The following is a 19,127-nucleotide window of genomic DNA, read 5'->3' as shown; positions in this document are numbered from 1 at the left end:
GCAATGGCCCTCGCTCACGCGGAACGCACGCAAAAGAGCGTCACCATAATAACAGATTCACAAGAAGCATGTCGCCTTTTTCTCAAGGGCCACGTGACCAAAACATGTCACTCAATAATACCGACGAAATTCGCCCATCATCACCGGATTCTATGGTGTCCAGGTCATACAGGCCTTGAGGGGAACGAACTGGCCGATTCGCTAGCCCGAGGTATTATTAACCGGGCCGACTCGACTGGGACGGTCCCAGGTAGACACTGTAATGACCCCAATCCAACGAATGCCCGGGAGATTCTCGCTCATCAGCGTGCAACCAGAAAAAAGTACCCTCCCCCTCACCCACAACTCAGTGGAGAGGAAGCCGCCAGCTGGCGCAAAATTCAGACTGGGGTATTCCCCCACCTTAAATTACAGAATGCCATGTTCCCCACTCGCTACAGGCCCGACTGCCCGTGGTGCGGAGGCATACCAACACTACAACACATTACTTGGGATTGTGAATCACACCCGTTTGATAAAACACACCACACAATGGAGCAATGGGAGGCACAGCTAACCAGCTCAGACCTGGCGGGACAACAGTCCTTCATAAGACAGGTCAAGCTGGCGGCCGAGGCCAGCGGGGCCTTGGACTAAAAGGTCTCCGACCACTGCACGTAAATCATTTGTCAATAAAAGTTTCTCTCTCTCTCTCAGACGCCTACAAAACAACACCTACACTCACAGAACGATAATGCACCGCCTCTATACACGACGCTCCACGGCTACCTCTGCCCATTCCGCAGCGTACCCGACACCTTGGGACACTCGTTCCTGGAATACCCATGGCACGAAGACAGCGAAATGCAACCGGAAACGGACGCGAACGGAGCGCTACAAGCAAAGGAGGAGCACCGAGTCGAAATGTGGGAGGCCAAGCTCTCTCTCGGGGACCTGGAGGACAAACGACAGCTCGTCGCCAGGGACAAGAGGGCAGTCGAAGCTAGAAGGTTCATGGAATAAGGAGCCTACCCACCTCGGGGTGATACCGGGCCTCGCTCGGGACACTGTTTCGATCATTACACGTTTCTTTCTCTCTGTTAGTTTTCTGCTACGCATTGCGTAAAACCATTACTTAAATACTTTTTGCCATGATCTAGCACTGAAGCTCTTTTCGCTCAACAGACTAAAAAAGAAACTATACACAATGCACTCTACTTATTATAACCATACTACTCAGTGTTTCTAACTTCAGCATGTATGGAAGAAAAAAAAAACTTTATTAAAAAGAATGGTCCGGCAGTTTTGGTTGTGGTGGCCTCAAGTGGCGGTTCGAAGTACTTGGACTCGGGTGGCATCTTCGGCTTGCCGGACGGCGCAGAGCTCGATTCCCAACTCTGAACTTTTGAGAGCTGCGTCCCAGCATGTATATGTAATTTTTTTTGCCAGTTTTGCCAGTTTCATCGCAGTTTTATCCAAACATGGCAAACTAACGCTTTCGTCCAAGAGTTATCGAACGTTGACGTTTAACCTTAATTTATGGCGTCTTTTATGCCCCAATTCAATCCAATTACTCTTTTCTCTAGCACAGAGTGCGCATTAGATCACGATGTTTGCCAACAGTTAAACAAACAAAAGCACTATTTTCTTCTTTTACCATACAATACTTTTAGCCCGCGCGCCTGTTTCCATACTTATGACTGCGATGGATCCCTCGGTTGCGCATGCCTCTTGAAAAGTTACTTTCCTCTGTTGCGCCGGCTCGTGTAACTACAGTTCTTCATCTGCTTCAGACGCTACTTCGCCTGCCACGCGCTCTACGCCAAGGGTCCCTAGTCCCGCTCGATTCCCGCTCGACTCCTAAAGCCTTCTACTCTGTCCTGCTCCCTCGATGGGATGGGATCGAGGTACTTGGTGCGTTCACTGCGGGTGCGACGCCATTTTGGTCGAATTTCCGTCCACGTAGCTTCCGCTACCCAGCGCCGTGGCCACGCATCCACGCGGCGCCGGCTGCAGCACGACAGAAGCCGAGGAAGACGAAGTTGGCGCGCGGCCCGAGTCGCGAGGTGCACGCTGTGGCACAGATCGCGGCGCACGCAGATCGAACATCTGAAGCGCACGATCCGGTCGGCAGCGTCTCGGGCACCTGGGATGCTCGACTTTCACCGCCACTGATCCCCGCTCAAACTAGGTGGGACTCCAACGCTGCTCGCCAGCGTTCTCTCGCTGCTTCTTTTCGCCTTCGCGGGCGCCGCCGACGCGGGCCGGTTTGGAATTTTCTTCCTGCCAGCGCGCCTTCGGCACATAGCCCTTTTTCGGGGGCGGCCCGCGAGGCCTACTGCTAGGCCTCGGGGGACTGGATCGGCACTTGCTCCATATCCCTCTTAAGGCTCAGAATTGCATCGGGGCTCCTCATTCATGTTACCGCAGCGAGCAAAATTGTAACGCCGCGCTATAATTTTTTTTATTAATTTCAGGAGAATGCTCAATGTCAGGAGCCGCCTGGTGATCCTAACCCTCCTATCCCTCTGGAGCGGCTGCTTTGCCACAGCGCGCCGGCGGCGAACGAAAGATGGTAAGCTGGTCTCCGACGTTCACTTCAGTTGCATTACGTGCCCACTTGTTTCGAGCTGCGATGGGCTCCACTGCTTGTTCACTTGGACGAGAATTATCAGGCCTATTTTATTAGGAATCATGGCTACTGCGAAGCGGCCGCTATGTGTAGAAAGGAAAATCGCGTGTCTGTGGAGTTTAGCTTCGCTATTTCGCGATGTAGTAGCAGCCGAATGTTCTGGAACGCCGATGCACGCGCGTGGCTTGTTCTAGGTGGTTCGCGGCGACACGCAGCCATCCTCGGAGGCCGCCACACTTAAGCGCACGAAACGCATAACGCAGACTCGGGAATCTGCGCAATGCGAAGGACATCGCGAAAGACTTGGGAAGTTGCGTTTGAAATCGACCTTCTTTTTTTTTTTTTTCCAGCCTTTACGTCGCGCGGTGCGGCACCTGCACGCGACATGGGGTGCGTGCAGAGGCCGTGCGTTTCGCCTTTGCATCGGAGGCGTCGAAGCAAGCTTCCCCAATAAAAATAGTTAGCGAGAAATATAATTTATGCGATATCTTATACTCATTGTGGCAGTTGCACATAATCATAGGCCGACCTTCCTTCCTTGCTAACGTGACGGATAGTAATAGGTTTTTACTCCCGATTAAATGTATTTGTCGTTTCTGCAGATATTTACTCAAGGCGCGCATTTGACACAGCTTTGTGCACTGCATATAAGAAAGATTTGAGACTGATCGGCCGTTGGCTGCCGTATTAGGGCAACGTACGGGTTGAAGGCGGCAACGGCCGTTAGCATTTTCAGACAGTTCTATTATATATTTTTTTATATCTAGGATGTGTGATGCGCAAATCACGCGTGTTTCAGAAATGTTTAATATATTAGGACGTTGCATTTCATTTTCTGACCTGCAATTGGACCGATAAACGCATTTTCGCGTGCGCTGTTTTTCCACTGCTACTGCGCTCCATTAGGCACCCATCTACCACAACATGGGAAGCAAAAGTAAGGGTCACTAAGCATGTTCGCGAGCGCTTCCGTTATACTTATCATTTTTTATTCATAGTACACGCTCTTGCTACAGCTATTATTTGTGATGTAAGCGCATTTGTAAAACAAGGCATCTGAGAGAAGCGCGCTTTGCCGCACAAATGATCTTGCTGCGGAGAAGCCAGCGTTGACTAACGTATTGAGTCAGCGACACATGCATGAAAGCCCGCGCACACTTTGGGGCAGCTTTTGAGCTACGTTGGAAGCGCAGTATACAGGCTGTTAGCTATACCGCGCTTTTTATTTGTTTTTAGCTTGAACATTGCTTTTTTTTAATCGCATGGAGCATATAGTGCGATTCAGCCTTTTTAACGGGATTACCTGGTGAGACAGACATTACATGCACTATAAATGGCAATGTGCACGTGGCTAATTAAAAAAGAAATATCACTGATGAAATCATTCATCATTAAGAGGAAGCTTTAGATCGGGCCCAACTCCGTCGCGGCCTATTCAAATACATTAAAACGCAAAAAACGTTTTTCTGAGATAGCCCCTGGACCGATTTTAATGAAATTTGTTGAATTTGAGAGAAAAAGTTAAATTATAGACTGTTGGAAGCGGAATTTCGATTTAGGGCTTGATTTTTGTTACAAGGATGTTCAAAAATTTGAAAGTCTAAAAAAAAAAAAATAGAAGCACGAAGTTTACAAATTAATAGCTCTGCATCAAAAACAGATATCGCGGTTCTGTAAACGGCAACTATTAGATCATTGAAAGCGGACAAATTCGATGTGTCATTTTACATTTTACGTGGATTTGTTACGTTGTGTACAAAGGTTCTGCAAAAGCTGTATTTCCATATTACTAATTTTTTTTATTCACGTGTAACAATGTTCTCCTCTTTGAATGTACTATTATGTGCAATTCACAGAATTGTGGTATCATTTTTCATTTCTGAGTTAGAGTTGTAAACTGGATAGTTTCGTTTACTGAAAATTTTCGTTGTTTGCAAATTTTTATTAAAAAATTGACAAAATTCGACACCAACGGTCACTAGATTTTAAGTTTTTCTTTTAAGTGCAACAAACCTCGCCAAATTTGGTGCATTGGTTGCCGATAAAAACGAATTCTCCTTTTACATGTATTTAGATGGAAGCATCCGAGCTAAAGCTTCCTCTTAACATTGGGGCGCATGTTCTAATTACGAAATACAAGCCCGAAAAGTAAAGTGATGCCTTAACAGAAATCCTAAGGCTAGCGCCACTTTCGAGATGACCGTGCCCAAATACTGCTACATACTGCTGCATCACAGTTACAATTCAGATCACCTCAAACTGCCCAACGCACACTTTTGGGAGGCTTTTCGCTGGAACGCAGTTGTATTGCGTTGCATACCTTAAGGCCGGATATTTCGAAAGTGGTGCTAGTCTTGCGATTTATGTAAGCCAAAATGAATTCACAGCTGGTTGGCTTCTATCTCAATATTACACGCCACCTGAAGCGAATAAGCTAATTAGGGCATTTTTTAATAACCTACCTGGACATTGTAATAGTTAATGCAGGTAACTTCAAAAATTTTAATAAATGCATGATAAAAGGCAAGCCGTGTGCCCCCTCCCCCTCCCCCCCCCCCCCCAAATAAAAAATAAATTGAAAGAACACATACACGCACATGGTAATGGTACACCTTCTTAGTTCTTAGTTCTAAGCGTGAACTCAACCGAGTTCACGCTTAGCGAAGCGCACTCGCATGACGCGGAATACCGGTGGCAAAGTTACTTCAACAATCCGCAGACTTGTTGTTTACTGCCGACGCGTCGCAATGCTTCAGTGGCAGTAGCCTTTGAAAATGTATGGCGGCACATAAGTTACCTGTGGCTGGTGCAGTTCCGCTAGGAAAGGGCAAGCCTGTGGGCTTTGAGTCATGGCGTCATGTGGGAAGGCCGGAATTCCAAACTTTTTAAAGGGGCATGCGGGGACGCTTAGCGTGATTATCTTTTCAAGCATGATTCTAGATTGCAGCGTCGGCCTTCCTAGGTGACATCAGAGTGCGCATGCCTTCTGTTATCTGTATCTACAGTGGTTGGCCGTAGTCGTTTGTTAAGAATGCTAAAAAAAAAAAAACGCCTCGCCCACGCAGAAATCAAATCAAGGAGATGCACTATGGCATGTTTTTTTCTGTCAACGGCGATATGGGGCAATCTGAAAAAAGTTTACTTCCGTGGTTATAGCGTAGAGTTATACCACACAGTACTCTGGAGACAGCAGAAATGGCAACAGGACGGTAGGTCATCGTTTATGCAGTATTATGCGAGCATGAGCCTGCAGTTAGAGTTAAATATATTTTGCTAATTGTGCCGTAGTGAGGTATATACGCCCACAATAGTCTCTTAAATAGAGCTGTACTAATGTAGCTTGCAAGGCAGCTACTAAATTCTTACAAAATTTTCGAAAGCTATATTTTTTAATCAGTTCATAGCTGCCAGCTCAAACAACTTGTGCGGTTTTGTCGGTATTACCTAGGCTTTGCAGTATTTAAAATACTGTTTGTGTATTAATGAGAATAGTTGAATTTATTGTAGCATAAGTCGACTGAGTTGTGCGTCGACGTTTTGAAACCGTTGCTATTGTGCTGTTACTCTTTTCGCCGCACCGTAGCGGATATGCTAAGAGGTCGAAGGGCGCTGGCATCGAGATGCTTATGTAGTAGCAGCATGCTCTTTATGTCGGCATCATTGAACACGTTTATCAGCGGAGTTCAGGCCATGAGGAGCCCCCACTAAACTACTATCTATAGTTCAATGCTGAAAACCTCGAACCAGGGACTTTGAGATGTAGAGAGGCTAGCGGCGGCTCTTCACTGGCTTTGCCCAGAACGATGCAGTGGAACACATTAAAGGGATGCTGGGCCTGCATTCACAAAACGCATCTTTCGCATCGGGCATTTCCTCCTTGGCTGGCACTCTGGAGCCGGCCGCTTATGAGAGTGACGGGCTTGAAAACCTTTCGGAACGTTTCAGCTTCTCATTTAATCTCCATAGCACTTCGTAGCGTTCGAGCGAACATTATGACCTCGTTGTCTTAAGTGCCCATTTAGATTAATATCGTAGACGTTTGGAAGTGGTAAAACTCAATTATGCGAGACGTGGTTTTCGTTAGGCGTCGTACATTGGATTTATATGAAGGACATAAACAACCGAGATCCGTATTCACGAAGTAGTTTTTGCACTAGAGTGGTTCATAAGAGAATGCGCCGCCGGATCGCGATAACGAACTTAAGAAGGCATGTTGGGGGCCGTGCTATTTCTGCAAAACATTTCACAAATCGCCGAAAATAAGAACAAAGGACACAAGAAGGAACGGACGTCCCGAGTAGAACGAGGTGTCGGAAAGTTGGTAACGGCGTTAACTTTGGCAGGGTCGGGCCGTATACCTGTAGCATCGACAAGATGGTCAAGTGCAGTGATCTCTCGGCGACTGAAACGGCATTTGGCAGAGTTAAGTTGAAGACCTGCATTGCGAAGGACGCGCAGAATAACCGAGAGTCTTTGTAGATGACTGGCGAACGTAGGCGAGAAAATGACGACGCCATCGAGATAGCACAGGCAAGTAGACGCAGCTACTACTTACAAGAGCGGTCAAGAATAGCGAAATTATTTTCCCGGCAGTGCGCGTTTTGTTGTAAGCCATGTAGTCGAGCTTCATTGGCATAGGTCACTGGAGCACAGAGGGCTAGTGAGCTTGAGCAGCTTGGCTCCAGTCCCCTCAGATGGTGTGGTGACTAATCTAGAAGTCCGTGTGCAGCAACGTTTGCCACTGCAGAAATTTGGCTTCGCGTGCTGAGAAGCTAGGGAAGGATCTGTGTCGCGTTGTCTTTGTCCTGAGCGATGGCGTGATACTTTTCTTCGAACTGCTCGTTATTAGTTATCAGCGTCTCATAAATTGTTTGGCTAGTCTTTGTTGCAGCGCCTTTAGCCAGATGCGTACTGGTGATGGTCCTCTTGTTTTGGGAACAGCACGTCATACGTATATGGTTTGATTTTAGCTATTCCAAGCTTGTGCAGCCCAGTCATAGCAGTCCCTTGATTGCCGGCGCTGGTTTCCGTGTTTTAGCACCATGTGCCACAAACCAGCGCCAAAATTTCATAGCTGGACGCGTTGGTTACGTGTACTGTGTTACAATGTTGAAATTATGAGAATAAAACGGTTATATAAATATAACACACCAAAATAAAGATTTGTGGTTTCACGGTAGTAATTTCATGGTAATTTGACCGACAACTTCAGTTGCCAAGAACCTAGCAAACTATACAATAAACTTTTGTCCAAGTGTGTACAGCGCAAATTACCCTGTATTTATTGACAAATTATTTCTTCTTTGCAGTTCCTGAGGCATGCATGAACGAAGGCGTCCGAGTAAGCGAGTGCAGAGCGTCATTCATCACAGATCTCGAAATGATGCACTCGGCGAACCCGAACAACCCGCCTACGAACTGCACGTAAGCACCTTATGGCTAGAAGTGTAGCCACTATTGACTGTCTCCATTTTCTACATTAAAAAAAAAAATTGAGAAAATTGTTAACCTTTTCAGCATGCCTGTAGCGCATAGATTCTGTTGACATAATGCTCACTGACTTTTTCAGGGACTTGCACGAAAGAACCTTTGCTTCTTTAGTAATTAATGTGTAATTGTGTTAGCTTCCACTCGGGTCAGGGAGGTGCCGCATTGAGGCTTGTGCTACTGTAGTGCGCGCCAATCGTGCAATCAGGTGACTGTTACTAAATGACGCCTACAAGCGTCGCCATGTAGTGACGGGCAATGCACAGTTACGTGTGGACATAATTTACCTGGGCCTGCATTCACAAAAGCTTCTTACGCTCCAATTTTCGCAAGAGAAAATTCTAGCCAATCATGATGCTGGCCTTATATTAGCAAAGGCCTTAAAACCAATGGCAAATGGTGCTTAGGAGCGAAAGGCCCGTGAATACGAGCCATATTGTCTTGATCGCAGGGAATCATTAGTTTTCATACAGGCAAACAATTTAATTGCAACGTAGAAATAAATAATTTAATACTGTCCTAATTAAATCCTTTTATATGGTAAACGTCCTCCAATTCGTGGCTATAAAACCAGCTGGAGTCGTATTGGAAGACGTTTTTTTCATCGAAACACGCTTGTTTGTAATATACACGACCTTCATGCGCCGGTCCTGTGCATTTTGTTTTCCTTAGCGCTGTAACCACGTTGCGTTGTACAGTAAGACCAAGTCGCCCAGCTTTCCGGAATAGTAACTTTTGTTTTATCACCCGTCGCGCCGAGTGGCTGATCCGTGCGAGCCAATGACAGAAGGCAAAAAGAATGGAAGACAAAATATAGCCACTGGGCTCGTGTTCTTAGGTGTCATTCTCGACTCTCTGTCGCTGTCGCAGTTGTGCGGTTATCACGCTGCCGGCATCAGAACCTTAGACAATGCGGAAGCGCTCATACGTGAGACGTTTTGTGAATATGTGCCCGGAAGTGTACTCAACTTAAGGCCGTAAAGGCCTGCCCTTCGCAGCAGAGGCTTGTTCGTGTGGTGGCTGTAGGCAATGAATTAAACAAATACCAACGTCAAATTTTTTTTATTTAAATGAAGGCCCTCAACCAGGAAACCCTTGAACAATACTAGCTTAAACCTGAATGCCGCCGCTGGATTAAAAAAAAAAATCAGCCAGCAGTCAAGGACTGTTTGGGATCGGTGTAGAAAAAGCCTCAGGAACGTGCTAGGAACGCTGTCGCCCCTGCAGCCGACACGTCCCATCCTCGACAGGTAGCGCCGGTCGGGCCAGCCAAGCGGCCGCGAATGCTGCAACTACAACTGTCACCTTCGCTGCCATAAGACCGCAACTTTTTTTTTAATGCAGTGGCCGTGCTAAGAGCGCCCTAAATTATTTACTATAATATCGTTTCTACGGAGCTGCAGCCGAATCCAAAAGTGCTTTCCTTCGTAAGGGCTGTTTGCCATGGGCTGCCGCCTTCGCTAATACGCCCGTGATTTGCACCTACGAGCATTTCTGGCATAAGAGCCGTTTTGTGAATACGGGCCCAGTTTCGGTTTCGTTTCGCAGGAAGTGTATGGCTCATGACGTCAAGACACAGTAGATGGTCACGTGGGAGCAGAAAATCCTTGCGTTTCGGCACTCGCTCCGGCTCGCTCGCCTGCTACGCTGCTTGCTACGTCGGGCCGCGCAACAAGTAGTATCGTAGCAGACCACTAAGCGAGAAGGAACCGTTCAAAAAATGTGGAAGACAACGGGTTTTAGTCAATTTCGATTATAGATGCGCTGTAATAACGCCAGACGATGACAGCTTTTGTTAATTCTTGCAAATGAAAAGGTTTGATCAGAGCGCAGAGACCTGGGCCTGAATTCGCAAAGCTTTACGTTCGTCAGTGCGGTTCCCCGTTATTGGCCATCAGCCTTCAATAATGTCCGAAACTACGATTGGGTGGTGCCTGCTCTTACAAATACTTCCAACGTGAGAATTATTTTTGTGGATACAGGTCCCGAGGCCCGTATTTACAAAGCGCCTAAGCTAAAATTGTTGGTAAAAGAAAGGTCCAATCAGTCCTAATGCTGGGAGGCCAACATCAGAATTGCACCTGATGCTGAGCAAAGGCGGCCAGCCAATGGCAAAGGACACTTACGAACTATTGAAATAATTGAATTCGGCAATTCATTCACAATGTTGCTCACGTATAATGTAACTCAAAATTGTCCAATACCTTGATCAGTTCATTTTTCTCCATCTTCAACCTTGAGATTTTATCTGCTGTTTATTTTGTAAGACGCATAAGAACTAGAGAACGAGAAAAATGAGCTCAATTAGCGAATATGGCAAGGAAACGAAATAAGATTTAAGGGTATTTGAGGTGTCTAATCTATGTGGATATTCTTCTGTAACTGAATGTACCAAAAAAAAAAGAGAAATCAGGACAAAACTAGACATCAATGTGCCGGGGGGACTCCAAATCGACGAATTTCGCACGCCACTTCCCAATCATGCCTCCGCAAGCAGTTGTCAATGACTTCTAGTTTTGTGAGCAATTAGGGGTTAGCCACATGGGAAGGCTGTGTCATGATTATACCTCGCTCGTACGTTACAAGTGTCTAAAAGTACTGAACGCGCACATAGGCTCCACCGTGTAAGACTTTCGAAGACTTCCTTTATGTAAAGGCGAAGATATCGTCACTGCAGTGGTCGTAGTTGTCACACCAATTGCGGTCGTTAGTGGCCGGAGCGCGAACACTTGTCTCAAGCAAACGTGCCTACGCACGAGGAAACCGTAACGCTGTAGGAATTAGCGAAGGCGGCCGGCTAAATTCAAACTTACGAGCAAAAAGCTTTGTGGTCGGCCTCGGCGCTATTCACGAATGTGAAACCAGTCATCGAGGGTGGAAAGAGGGCGCATAACTTGAACCGCGAACAGGAAATAACGCGTAATTACATAAACGTGCGACTTATAATTGCTCTTATGCTCTTATAATTGTTCTTATGGCAGCCAGTTTCTAAACATGTTATAGTCCCAAATGTGCCTTTTGGTGCGTGATTTAAGCCGCTGTTACAAATCCTGGTGAACGTGGAAACTCAATGCATTGAACTAGTCTCGGAATGGTTCGCGTTTGAATTTATGGTGATTGTACACACCCACATTGTGTAAATTGTCATGTGACTTGATTTGAGCTTTCTACACTGTAAACATGTTTACACTCTTAAAGGTATTTTCTTGTAGCACTGGTAGCACCTTACCGTTAGGGCCTTACAAAAATTCATAGAGGACCGCAACTGAGCTCTAACTAGGTGTGCGATGACGAAAGGCGTAGTTGAAAACTATGGACTCGTTCTGATAGCTTTGGGTGCACATGAATATCGGACAGGAGAGTTTTCATATATCTCCCTGTGAGATTCTCTCGTCGGATATGTGTGCGCCCAAGGCTGTCAGAATGATTACATAGTTTTCAACTACGTCTTTTGTCATCGTACGTCCAGTGAGAGCTCCGTTGTCGGCCTCTATAAATTTTGTAAGGGCCTAACGGTAAGGGTGATGCCAGTGCGACAAAAAACTCCCTTAAGTATGTAAACATTTTCACAGTGTGTGGCTTTTTTGTCGAGGACAGCGAAGAGATGCACTGCTTGCGTAATAATTTACTATACTTGGTTTCGGCAATAAAACCGGTAAATCGGTAAATACATTGTCATACATAACGGGTAATTTTTTTTCCACGATGCGTGATAAGGAACCGTGAAATAGTTGCCAATTATCTCTGCAGTTCAAATTTAGCCCGTGCGTTCAAATATTTTAGTAAATTGTAGTAGTAATTTAGTATTTGTTCGACAGAAAAAAAGCCCTCGTAGAGCTGGTAGGTCCGAGACCATTTTTCATCACCGAAAAAATAAAAATAAACATAAATTATATCAAGCCAATCAGAATGCGGGATTACTTGAGAACGGAGGTGATAGGGGCTGCTCGCAGTTGTAAACATCCGGTTAGCCATTTTGCGAATGGTGCAAGCATGGCCAGTCGCGTCATTGTAATATTTGCTGGTGTTTTTTCTGCTGATTGGCTCCAGTAAGCTAATCAATGGATGTTATGTGCATTAAAATAGCTGTGGATGAAGCGCCCATATATATTTCCCGTGTCGCACGAGCCCTATAGGGCTTTTACCGTGGGTACGTAGCATTCTTTTTCTCTGTACTTGCTGCGCTGGAGAAAAGTAACATGATCATTCCAGCGCATTGCAGAATTCATCGGTCTACGAATAGGAAAGCGGTTTATTATGCGTTGTGCATATGTAGGTGTGGTACAATGCAACTGGTGCGCCTTAACCGCGTTTTGTACTACGTAGCGTATAGTCGAGACCGGCAGTAGTCATGTGCGCGCTCTTATGATACCGTCGTTGTAGTGCGAGTGTTTGCAATGCTCAAGCGGCACATAGCCAAACGAGATGTTGGTGTGATGCATGTTTTTTTTGTGTAAACTCGTTACCGTGTCTGGCCCACCTTATGTCTACGTTTGTTGTGTGTGCAGTGCCTTTATTTATTGGATAGACACAACGTACTCCTGCAGCAACCATGAATTGAGAACAAACCTGCGTTACCTTAAACAAACATGTTACCTGGCGAGTTTCAGCGCATCCTGTGAGCTAGCGGGCGAACGGGCATTTCGTCGCGCGCAACGAGAGATTTGGTGTAAACGTGCCCGTTTTGACGCCGACTATCACGCGACAGAACGTTTTTCGTTGTGAACGCGCCATAAGGCTAGTTGTCTGCAGAGTCGCCGTGAATTATATAAGAAACCACCGCACCGGGCCCTGTAAAGGCTACCTAAAATTGCAGTGTGGTGACAAAGAACACGCAACCGGGCATTTGCTTTGCTGTCAAGATAACTCAGTTATGCAATGAAATATGCTGCTCCCCTCCCCTTCCCCACCCCCCTTATAGCCGTTTCAAGTCAAGTCACTACTTCTTGTTCAAATGTTTTGCTAGTATACTATATCATTTAGCATAATATCAGCACTTCGCGCTAAAGCACTGTTAGTAAATAAATTCGTCCAACTTTGCCGAACAACGCAGCAACAGAAGAGAAAGTTTGTATATTGCATAGCAACTAAACTCTACCCAACGCCAGAAGCAGCTGAGTCCTTAGCGTGCGCCTCTCTTAACAGCCTTTTCTTTTTCTTTAAGGCTATACTCCAAGTTGGAATGTTGCATGGTCACCGAGTATGGAGCGCTGGGATGTGGCGACAAAGAAGTCATTAACAAGGCCATATCTTTTGCTGTGAAGGACCACCAGAGTTACGAAAATTGCCCTAAAGGACTTTGTGATCCGGCTTCAGTGAATGGCAGCTTCAAGATCATGCGCGACATGGACGAAAACCTGCATGGTCGCGATGCCGTCTCTGGTTTGATCAGCTCGCACAAGAGAAAAGTCAAACGAGATGTTAGCGCTGCGATGGAAGCGCAGGCACCTGATGCAAGCAGCGAAGCCAGCAAAAGCTACGTGGAAGAGCACCTTAAGGCTCCCAAGCACAAGGGGAAAAAGAAAGGACACAAACGAAGCCACAAAGGAAAAAAGAGCAAGAAGCCAAAGCTCACCGCTGATGATATCTCGAATTCAGTCATCAATCCGGACCACAATAAAGGAGATGCAAGCATCGTGGCCGTCACAGCCAAAGCTCACGACGAAGCAAGTTCCTTGTCTCCAGCTAATGTCAAAGAAGTCGGCCACGACAAAGAAAACATCAGCTCGAGAACAAGTGCTCTAGAAAGCAAGAACAGCACGGACGTGCCCAAGAAAAGCGAAGCCATTAACTCATCAGCAGTAGCTAGTACTCCACCCCCTGCACCAGCTGCAGTTGCACCGGTCAAAAACGGCACCGCAACAAACGCTAGTGGTCTGGAAAATGTGGCTGTCACCGGTGGAGCCGGCGGTCACGATGCACTGGCAAATCTGAAAGTCCCTATCAGCATTGAGATTGTCAAAAACATTTCCCTGTCCGACATTGGAAGGACTTCCAAGAAATCTCATCGCCGGAGAAGGCATCACAAAAATAAGCCCTCAAAGGCAGCACTGAATTCAGAAACTACTAAAGGACTGCCAGAAGTTGGCAAGACACACGCAAATGACACCACACCTTCGAAACTGCACGTGGTTTCTAACATTGGAGGCGAAGCGTCCCTTGCCCACAGCGAAGGAGTTCCTTTGGATGCTCACCAGTCAACCGTAGCCAAATCTAATAAGGAACAGCCACCATCGGGTGCATCTGAAACGCCTGGTCATGGCCGAGAGAAGCTGGAAGTGAAAGGTGGTATCGCTGTGGATTCGTCTCCTATTACAAGCGTGAACAAAAGCATCGCTGAGGGCTCTCATCCTTCCAGTAGTGTCGTAGCAAGCGGAGCAGAGGCAAAGGTAGATTCAGGCAAGCAAGGCTCATCAGGCGAGACTGCTGCAGACAAGTCGGTCGTTCCAAGCGGCGCGGTCGGTAACCAAACGAAAAATGACAAGCCGCTCGCCGAGAAAAGGCACAACGAAGAGGCTAACGCTCGCGCAGGATCTGAGGGAAAGAAGTCGGAAATAATAAGCAAAGAGCACGCGAACGAAACCACACTGATCGAAAAAGACGCTAACAAGACTGCTGGAGCAGTGGGCGAAGGCCTAAAGGAGGACGTAAGAAACTTGGATAAATCCAATAACGTGGAAAAACACACAACGTTGGTACAGGAAGCAAACCTAGACAAAGGCATAGGAACATCTGCTCCGCTATCCGGAAGCGCAGCCAACAGCAACCTTTTAAGTTTACCAAACGAAAGTAAGGCCGAAGTGATAAATAACGCCGAGCTCCCGGATGCCAAGCTTGAAGGTGACACGAGTTCTGGAAGTGGTCTCGCAAGGAGCTCCGTTAATTCTAGTGAAAGTTCGTCCCTTTCTCATGATGCTTCGCATAAAAACCCCAGTTCTATTGATAAAGCAAGCAATACCGATGCAGCACGAAAATCCGCGACTGAGAAAGGTGAGCCCGAGAACTCCAAACTAAGCGACGTTCCAGAGATTAGTCTGGCTGTGCACAGGCTTGAGAAAAAACATGACGTTTCTTCCGATGCCAGCTTTTTCTCTCACAAATCACTGGAACGAGATAGTGCAGGAAAAGACACGACAAACCAGACAAAAGTATCTGACACCAAGAATGAAAGTGAGAATCGCGCAGGTACAGCCAACGCCAATGCGGCTCACAACCAGACGCTCAACCAGACACTGGAAGAAGAGCTCTCCGCATCTGCGAGAAGACACGTTGACAACAAGACAAGTGCAATCAGTGAAACTGCGGTGAACTTGAAAGACCCGAAGCAGGTTTTTGGAAGCGGGCCACTGATTGAAGTGAAAGGAAACAAAGGAGGGAGCGTCGAAAAACAAATGGTGCATGCCTACGAAACTGGAGAGTCAGTTGAGAACATCAAAGGGAAAAACAGTCTAATTGACGACCTAGTGGACCAGTACGGATCTGGCGGTAGCGACTACGACTTCAAGTATGGAAGGGATACGAAGAGGAGGCACAAGCCGCGATTCCGGGATGACGACGATGCACCCAAGGTAAGACGAAAGCAGTGGGACGGGGACGAGCCGTTCGAGGTTGATACAACAAGAGATCCATTCCAGGAATACCCAAGCGTGAAGGACGGTGATCCTAGGACCGGAGGCCTGTATACGGGAAATCATGGGCGCAGACATCCAGCCGATGAAGAGAACGTGAGAATCGCGCGGCACAAGAAGGTACACCGCCGGAAGCCAGAGAATGACTACAACTACGAGAGCATGGTACGCTGGAAGCTTCTTGAAGAACTTGACAGCATCCTTGACCCCAAGAACTCTCCGGACGTCGAGACCCTGAACAAGCCTTCCGAGCCAGAATTCAGACACGAAAAGGACGATGACATGGATCAGTGGAAAAGGCGACTGGAAGCATTGAAGGTGCAAGTTCAGGCGCAGTCTGGAGAACGCATTGTGGGAGGAGCAGACGATTCCTTCCGCGATGCAGACGCAATGCGAGACGGCGAGATGTACTACCGCAAGTACCGAAGGCAGGGACCGCTTGCCTATGGCCAAGGTTACGAAGGTGTGGAACGACCAATCGTCAAAGATCCGCTGATTCATCAGGCTAAGAAAAGGTTTTGGATTGAACGCCAAGAAAGCGATACCAACAAATCTGCTCATGGTACAGACCGCCAGGGTGCTAGCGACATTCACTTGCGCCCTCTGCCAGAAGCACCGGGTCGCGAAGTGCCGGCGTCCGTAGAAGCTCCAGAGAAGCATCCGCCTAATGAGTCCATCGGAGTTGTGAGAGAAGGTGCTCCGTACGCAGCAGGACATCGTCTGATCTCGCCTGACAGTCGCCCTTCCCAGATATCCGGGATGGCCAGGAGGCTCAGCAACAGGAGGGCCGCTAGAGCGCGACGGCTGAGGGGCAGCCGAGGATCAAGGAAGCTGCGCAAGAACCTCAAGGACACCGAAGGCCTGAAGATCCTGAGAAACGACGACCTCCAGGGAGACGACGACGACGACGACGACGATGATGCGGATGACGACGATGATGACGATGATGAGGACGACGAGAAAGAAGCAGCAGCTATAAAAAAATCCACCCTACCCGCCATCAGCCCTAAGGGACAAGTCGGACGCGTCGACGCAGCTGAGAGGCCACTCATGAGTTTCGGAGAAAGGGTGCACACCATGGAGCCGACAAAACCGACGCCAAAGAAAGAAGTCAAGCCAGCAGGAAACCTAGTAGGCAGTGCTGGTGAGTCTTCGACAACAGAAATCCAAGTAGCAAAGTAACGTTGTTCGCTCCGCGACAAATCTTTCGCGTTCGCTACAGCCTATCCAGTGATTCTGATGTTAGCCGTTTTAGGATATGGTTCTGATTAACATACATTCTAATCACTGCACCCATGTGTTCTTACAGAGTCACCAGACTGTGTTCCCGACACTCTGAGAGCGCACACAGACTACTGCCGAGGCATCTATACCAAGCACCAACTTTCTATTGAAGAAGCTCGGAAGACTGCATCAAAGAAAACTATGGCCTGCTAGTAAGTATTCGATATTTTTTATGTGTACCGAATTCATTGATGCAGTCGACTGCCTTTCCATTACTCATTGTTCTACACAGCAAGCCGCCGCGTATTACGCTGCTTAACTCGTACAACTTATTCCTGATAACCACAACTAGAATATATCGGCTACAACCGTTCCCCAATACATATTACCGTTTTATTTCAAGTTTTCCAATCTTGTCACACTACCGAATTCATTGATGCAGTCGACTGCCTTTCCATTACTCATTGTTCTACACAGCAAGCCGCCGCGTATTACGCTGCTTAACTCGTACAACTTATTCCTGATAACCACAACTAGAATATATCGGCTACAACCGTTCCCCAATACATATTACCGTTTTATTTCTTAACCATACACATACTGCTTTGTGTTCAGTAACTTGCAGCCCCGTCATTAGCTTTTTTAAGGTTTGAGACCCTTAAACTAGCGCTGGTAGAGTGCATTAGTTGTATACTTGCCTTTTCACCTCCGAAATGCGGAGGAAAACGGTGAGTTATGCTAATTTTTAACTGGTTTGTTTGACTAAACTTTACTTGCACCGAATACACCGTACAGAATTTTCCAGTTCTCCGTTCAAATTTCACTGAACGATTGAATACATGCTGCGCGCAAATTCGTTTCGCCGCATCGTTAGCGAAACTGAATAACCCCCCCCCCTCCTCTCCCCGCCTCCCTCTTGTAGATTCGCTTCTATATTTTATCCTACCATTAGCCGTGCGGACTGGCTGGTGGCATCATCGGCCGGTTATCATTACAGCCGATGACTGGCAACAAAGATTTGGTGGCGGTGGAATAAGACTGAAAAAAATCAAATTGTCGAATGTTCTTGTTGAATTATTAGATTAGCAGTATTAGATTAATGATGTTAGAAAATGAGATTGTGTTATGAGCCCAAGAGGTTCTGTCAGCAGCCTTTGAACTCGTGTGCGGAAATGAGCTACTGTAGCAGGCGCAATGCAAACTGAAACCGTGTCGGTTTCGTCATCGCCTATTGCTCACTGGTTACGCGGTAGTGTACGATTCTGCGTGCCTGACAGTGGACACCTGAAGAAAGCTTACGCTTAATTGCTGTGTTAATTTTTTTCCCTCGCAGTAAGCTGGAGTCCATCAAGGGATGCCTGTCAGCTGGAAGTTACTTTTCGAAATGTGTCGGGTCGAATAACAACGAGTTTCAAGAGTTGCAGGGCTCTGTCATGAGCCAAATGCGTGACCTGCGATGTGGCACCTCCGTCGTTTCCGGCTCTACCATGCTCCTGCTACTCGCGATGTCCCTGAACTACCTGCTGCGCAGAGGAGACTGAGAAAGTTTACCCAGGGGGAGATGTCTTGGTGAAGAACACCAACCTGAATAAAAGCTCTTCAGGACACCACACACCAGAATGCGCGCCTTCTTCAGGGACCCTTTGTCGGGTTACCCTCCTTAACTGCTCGTGGCAGCAGCATGAGGGTGTACCCAAATCGCGCCTTAAAGCTCTGGCGGTTGTGGTGCGGTTATGTGAGAAATAAGAATTAAGTGCCTAGGCTTGGCAGCGATTAAAAGCCGGCTCGTCAATAGATCCCAGTGTGCGAGTTATATAACTTCTCTGCTGGACGTACTCGTAAAGCGATGTATGGGGCTAACAAAACTTTCAGTAGGGAGGAGGAGGAGAAAAGGAACCCGCTTTGCTTAGGAGGAAAACCTGACGATACATTTGTTAGGCTCGACGCGAGTAGCGAATACTGCTGGGTGAAATGCCTTCGAAAAAAAAACTGACGCGAAGATACGATTGATTTTGATTTACGTTTGACTATGGAATTCGCATTGACCACGAGGGCCATATATCGGCCAAAGCGAGAGCTTTAACTGAAAATCGGTAAGATATCAATTTTGCATTCTCGGGGACAAAATAAATTAAAACTACACACACGCAGCCGCGGGCTTGACTCTGTACGCTGCT

General features: G+C 47.0%; 1 protein-coding gene across 1 annotated transcript; it reads left to right on the top strand.

The window, feature by feature from the left end:
* Window positions 1-2,031: 2,031 nt before the first annotated feature.
* On the top strand, window positions 2,032-18,570 carry LOC126545343 (uncharacterized). Its single transcript, XM_050193156.2, has 7 exons — window positions 2,032-2,170; window positions 2,457-2,554; window positions 7,921-8,035; window positions 13,263-15,666; window positions 15,733-16,870; window positions 17,036-17,162; window positions 18,284-18,570. Exons 2-7 carry the CDS (start codon window positions 2,461-2,463, stop codon window positions 18,489-18,491), a joined length of 4,086 nt encoding a protein of 1,361 aa, XP_050049113.1. The 5' UTR covers window positions 2,032-2,170; window positions 2,457-2,460; the 3' UTR covers window positions 18,492-18,570.
* The last annotated feature ends 557 nt before the right edge of the window (window positions 18,571-19,127 follow it).

This window comes from Dermacentor andersoni, chromosome 1, assembly GCF_023375885.2.
Source record: "Dermacentor andersoni chromosome 1, qqDerAnde1_hic_scaffold, whole genome shotgun sequence".
Taxonomy (NCBI): Eukaryota; Metazoa; Arthropoda; class Arachnida; order Ixodida; family Ixodidae; genus Dermacentor; species Dermacentor andersoni.
This window is presented reverse-complemented; position numbering and strand designations above follow the sequence as displayed.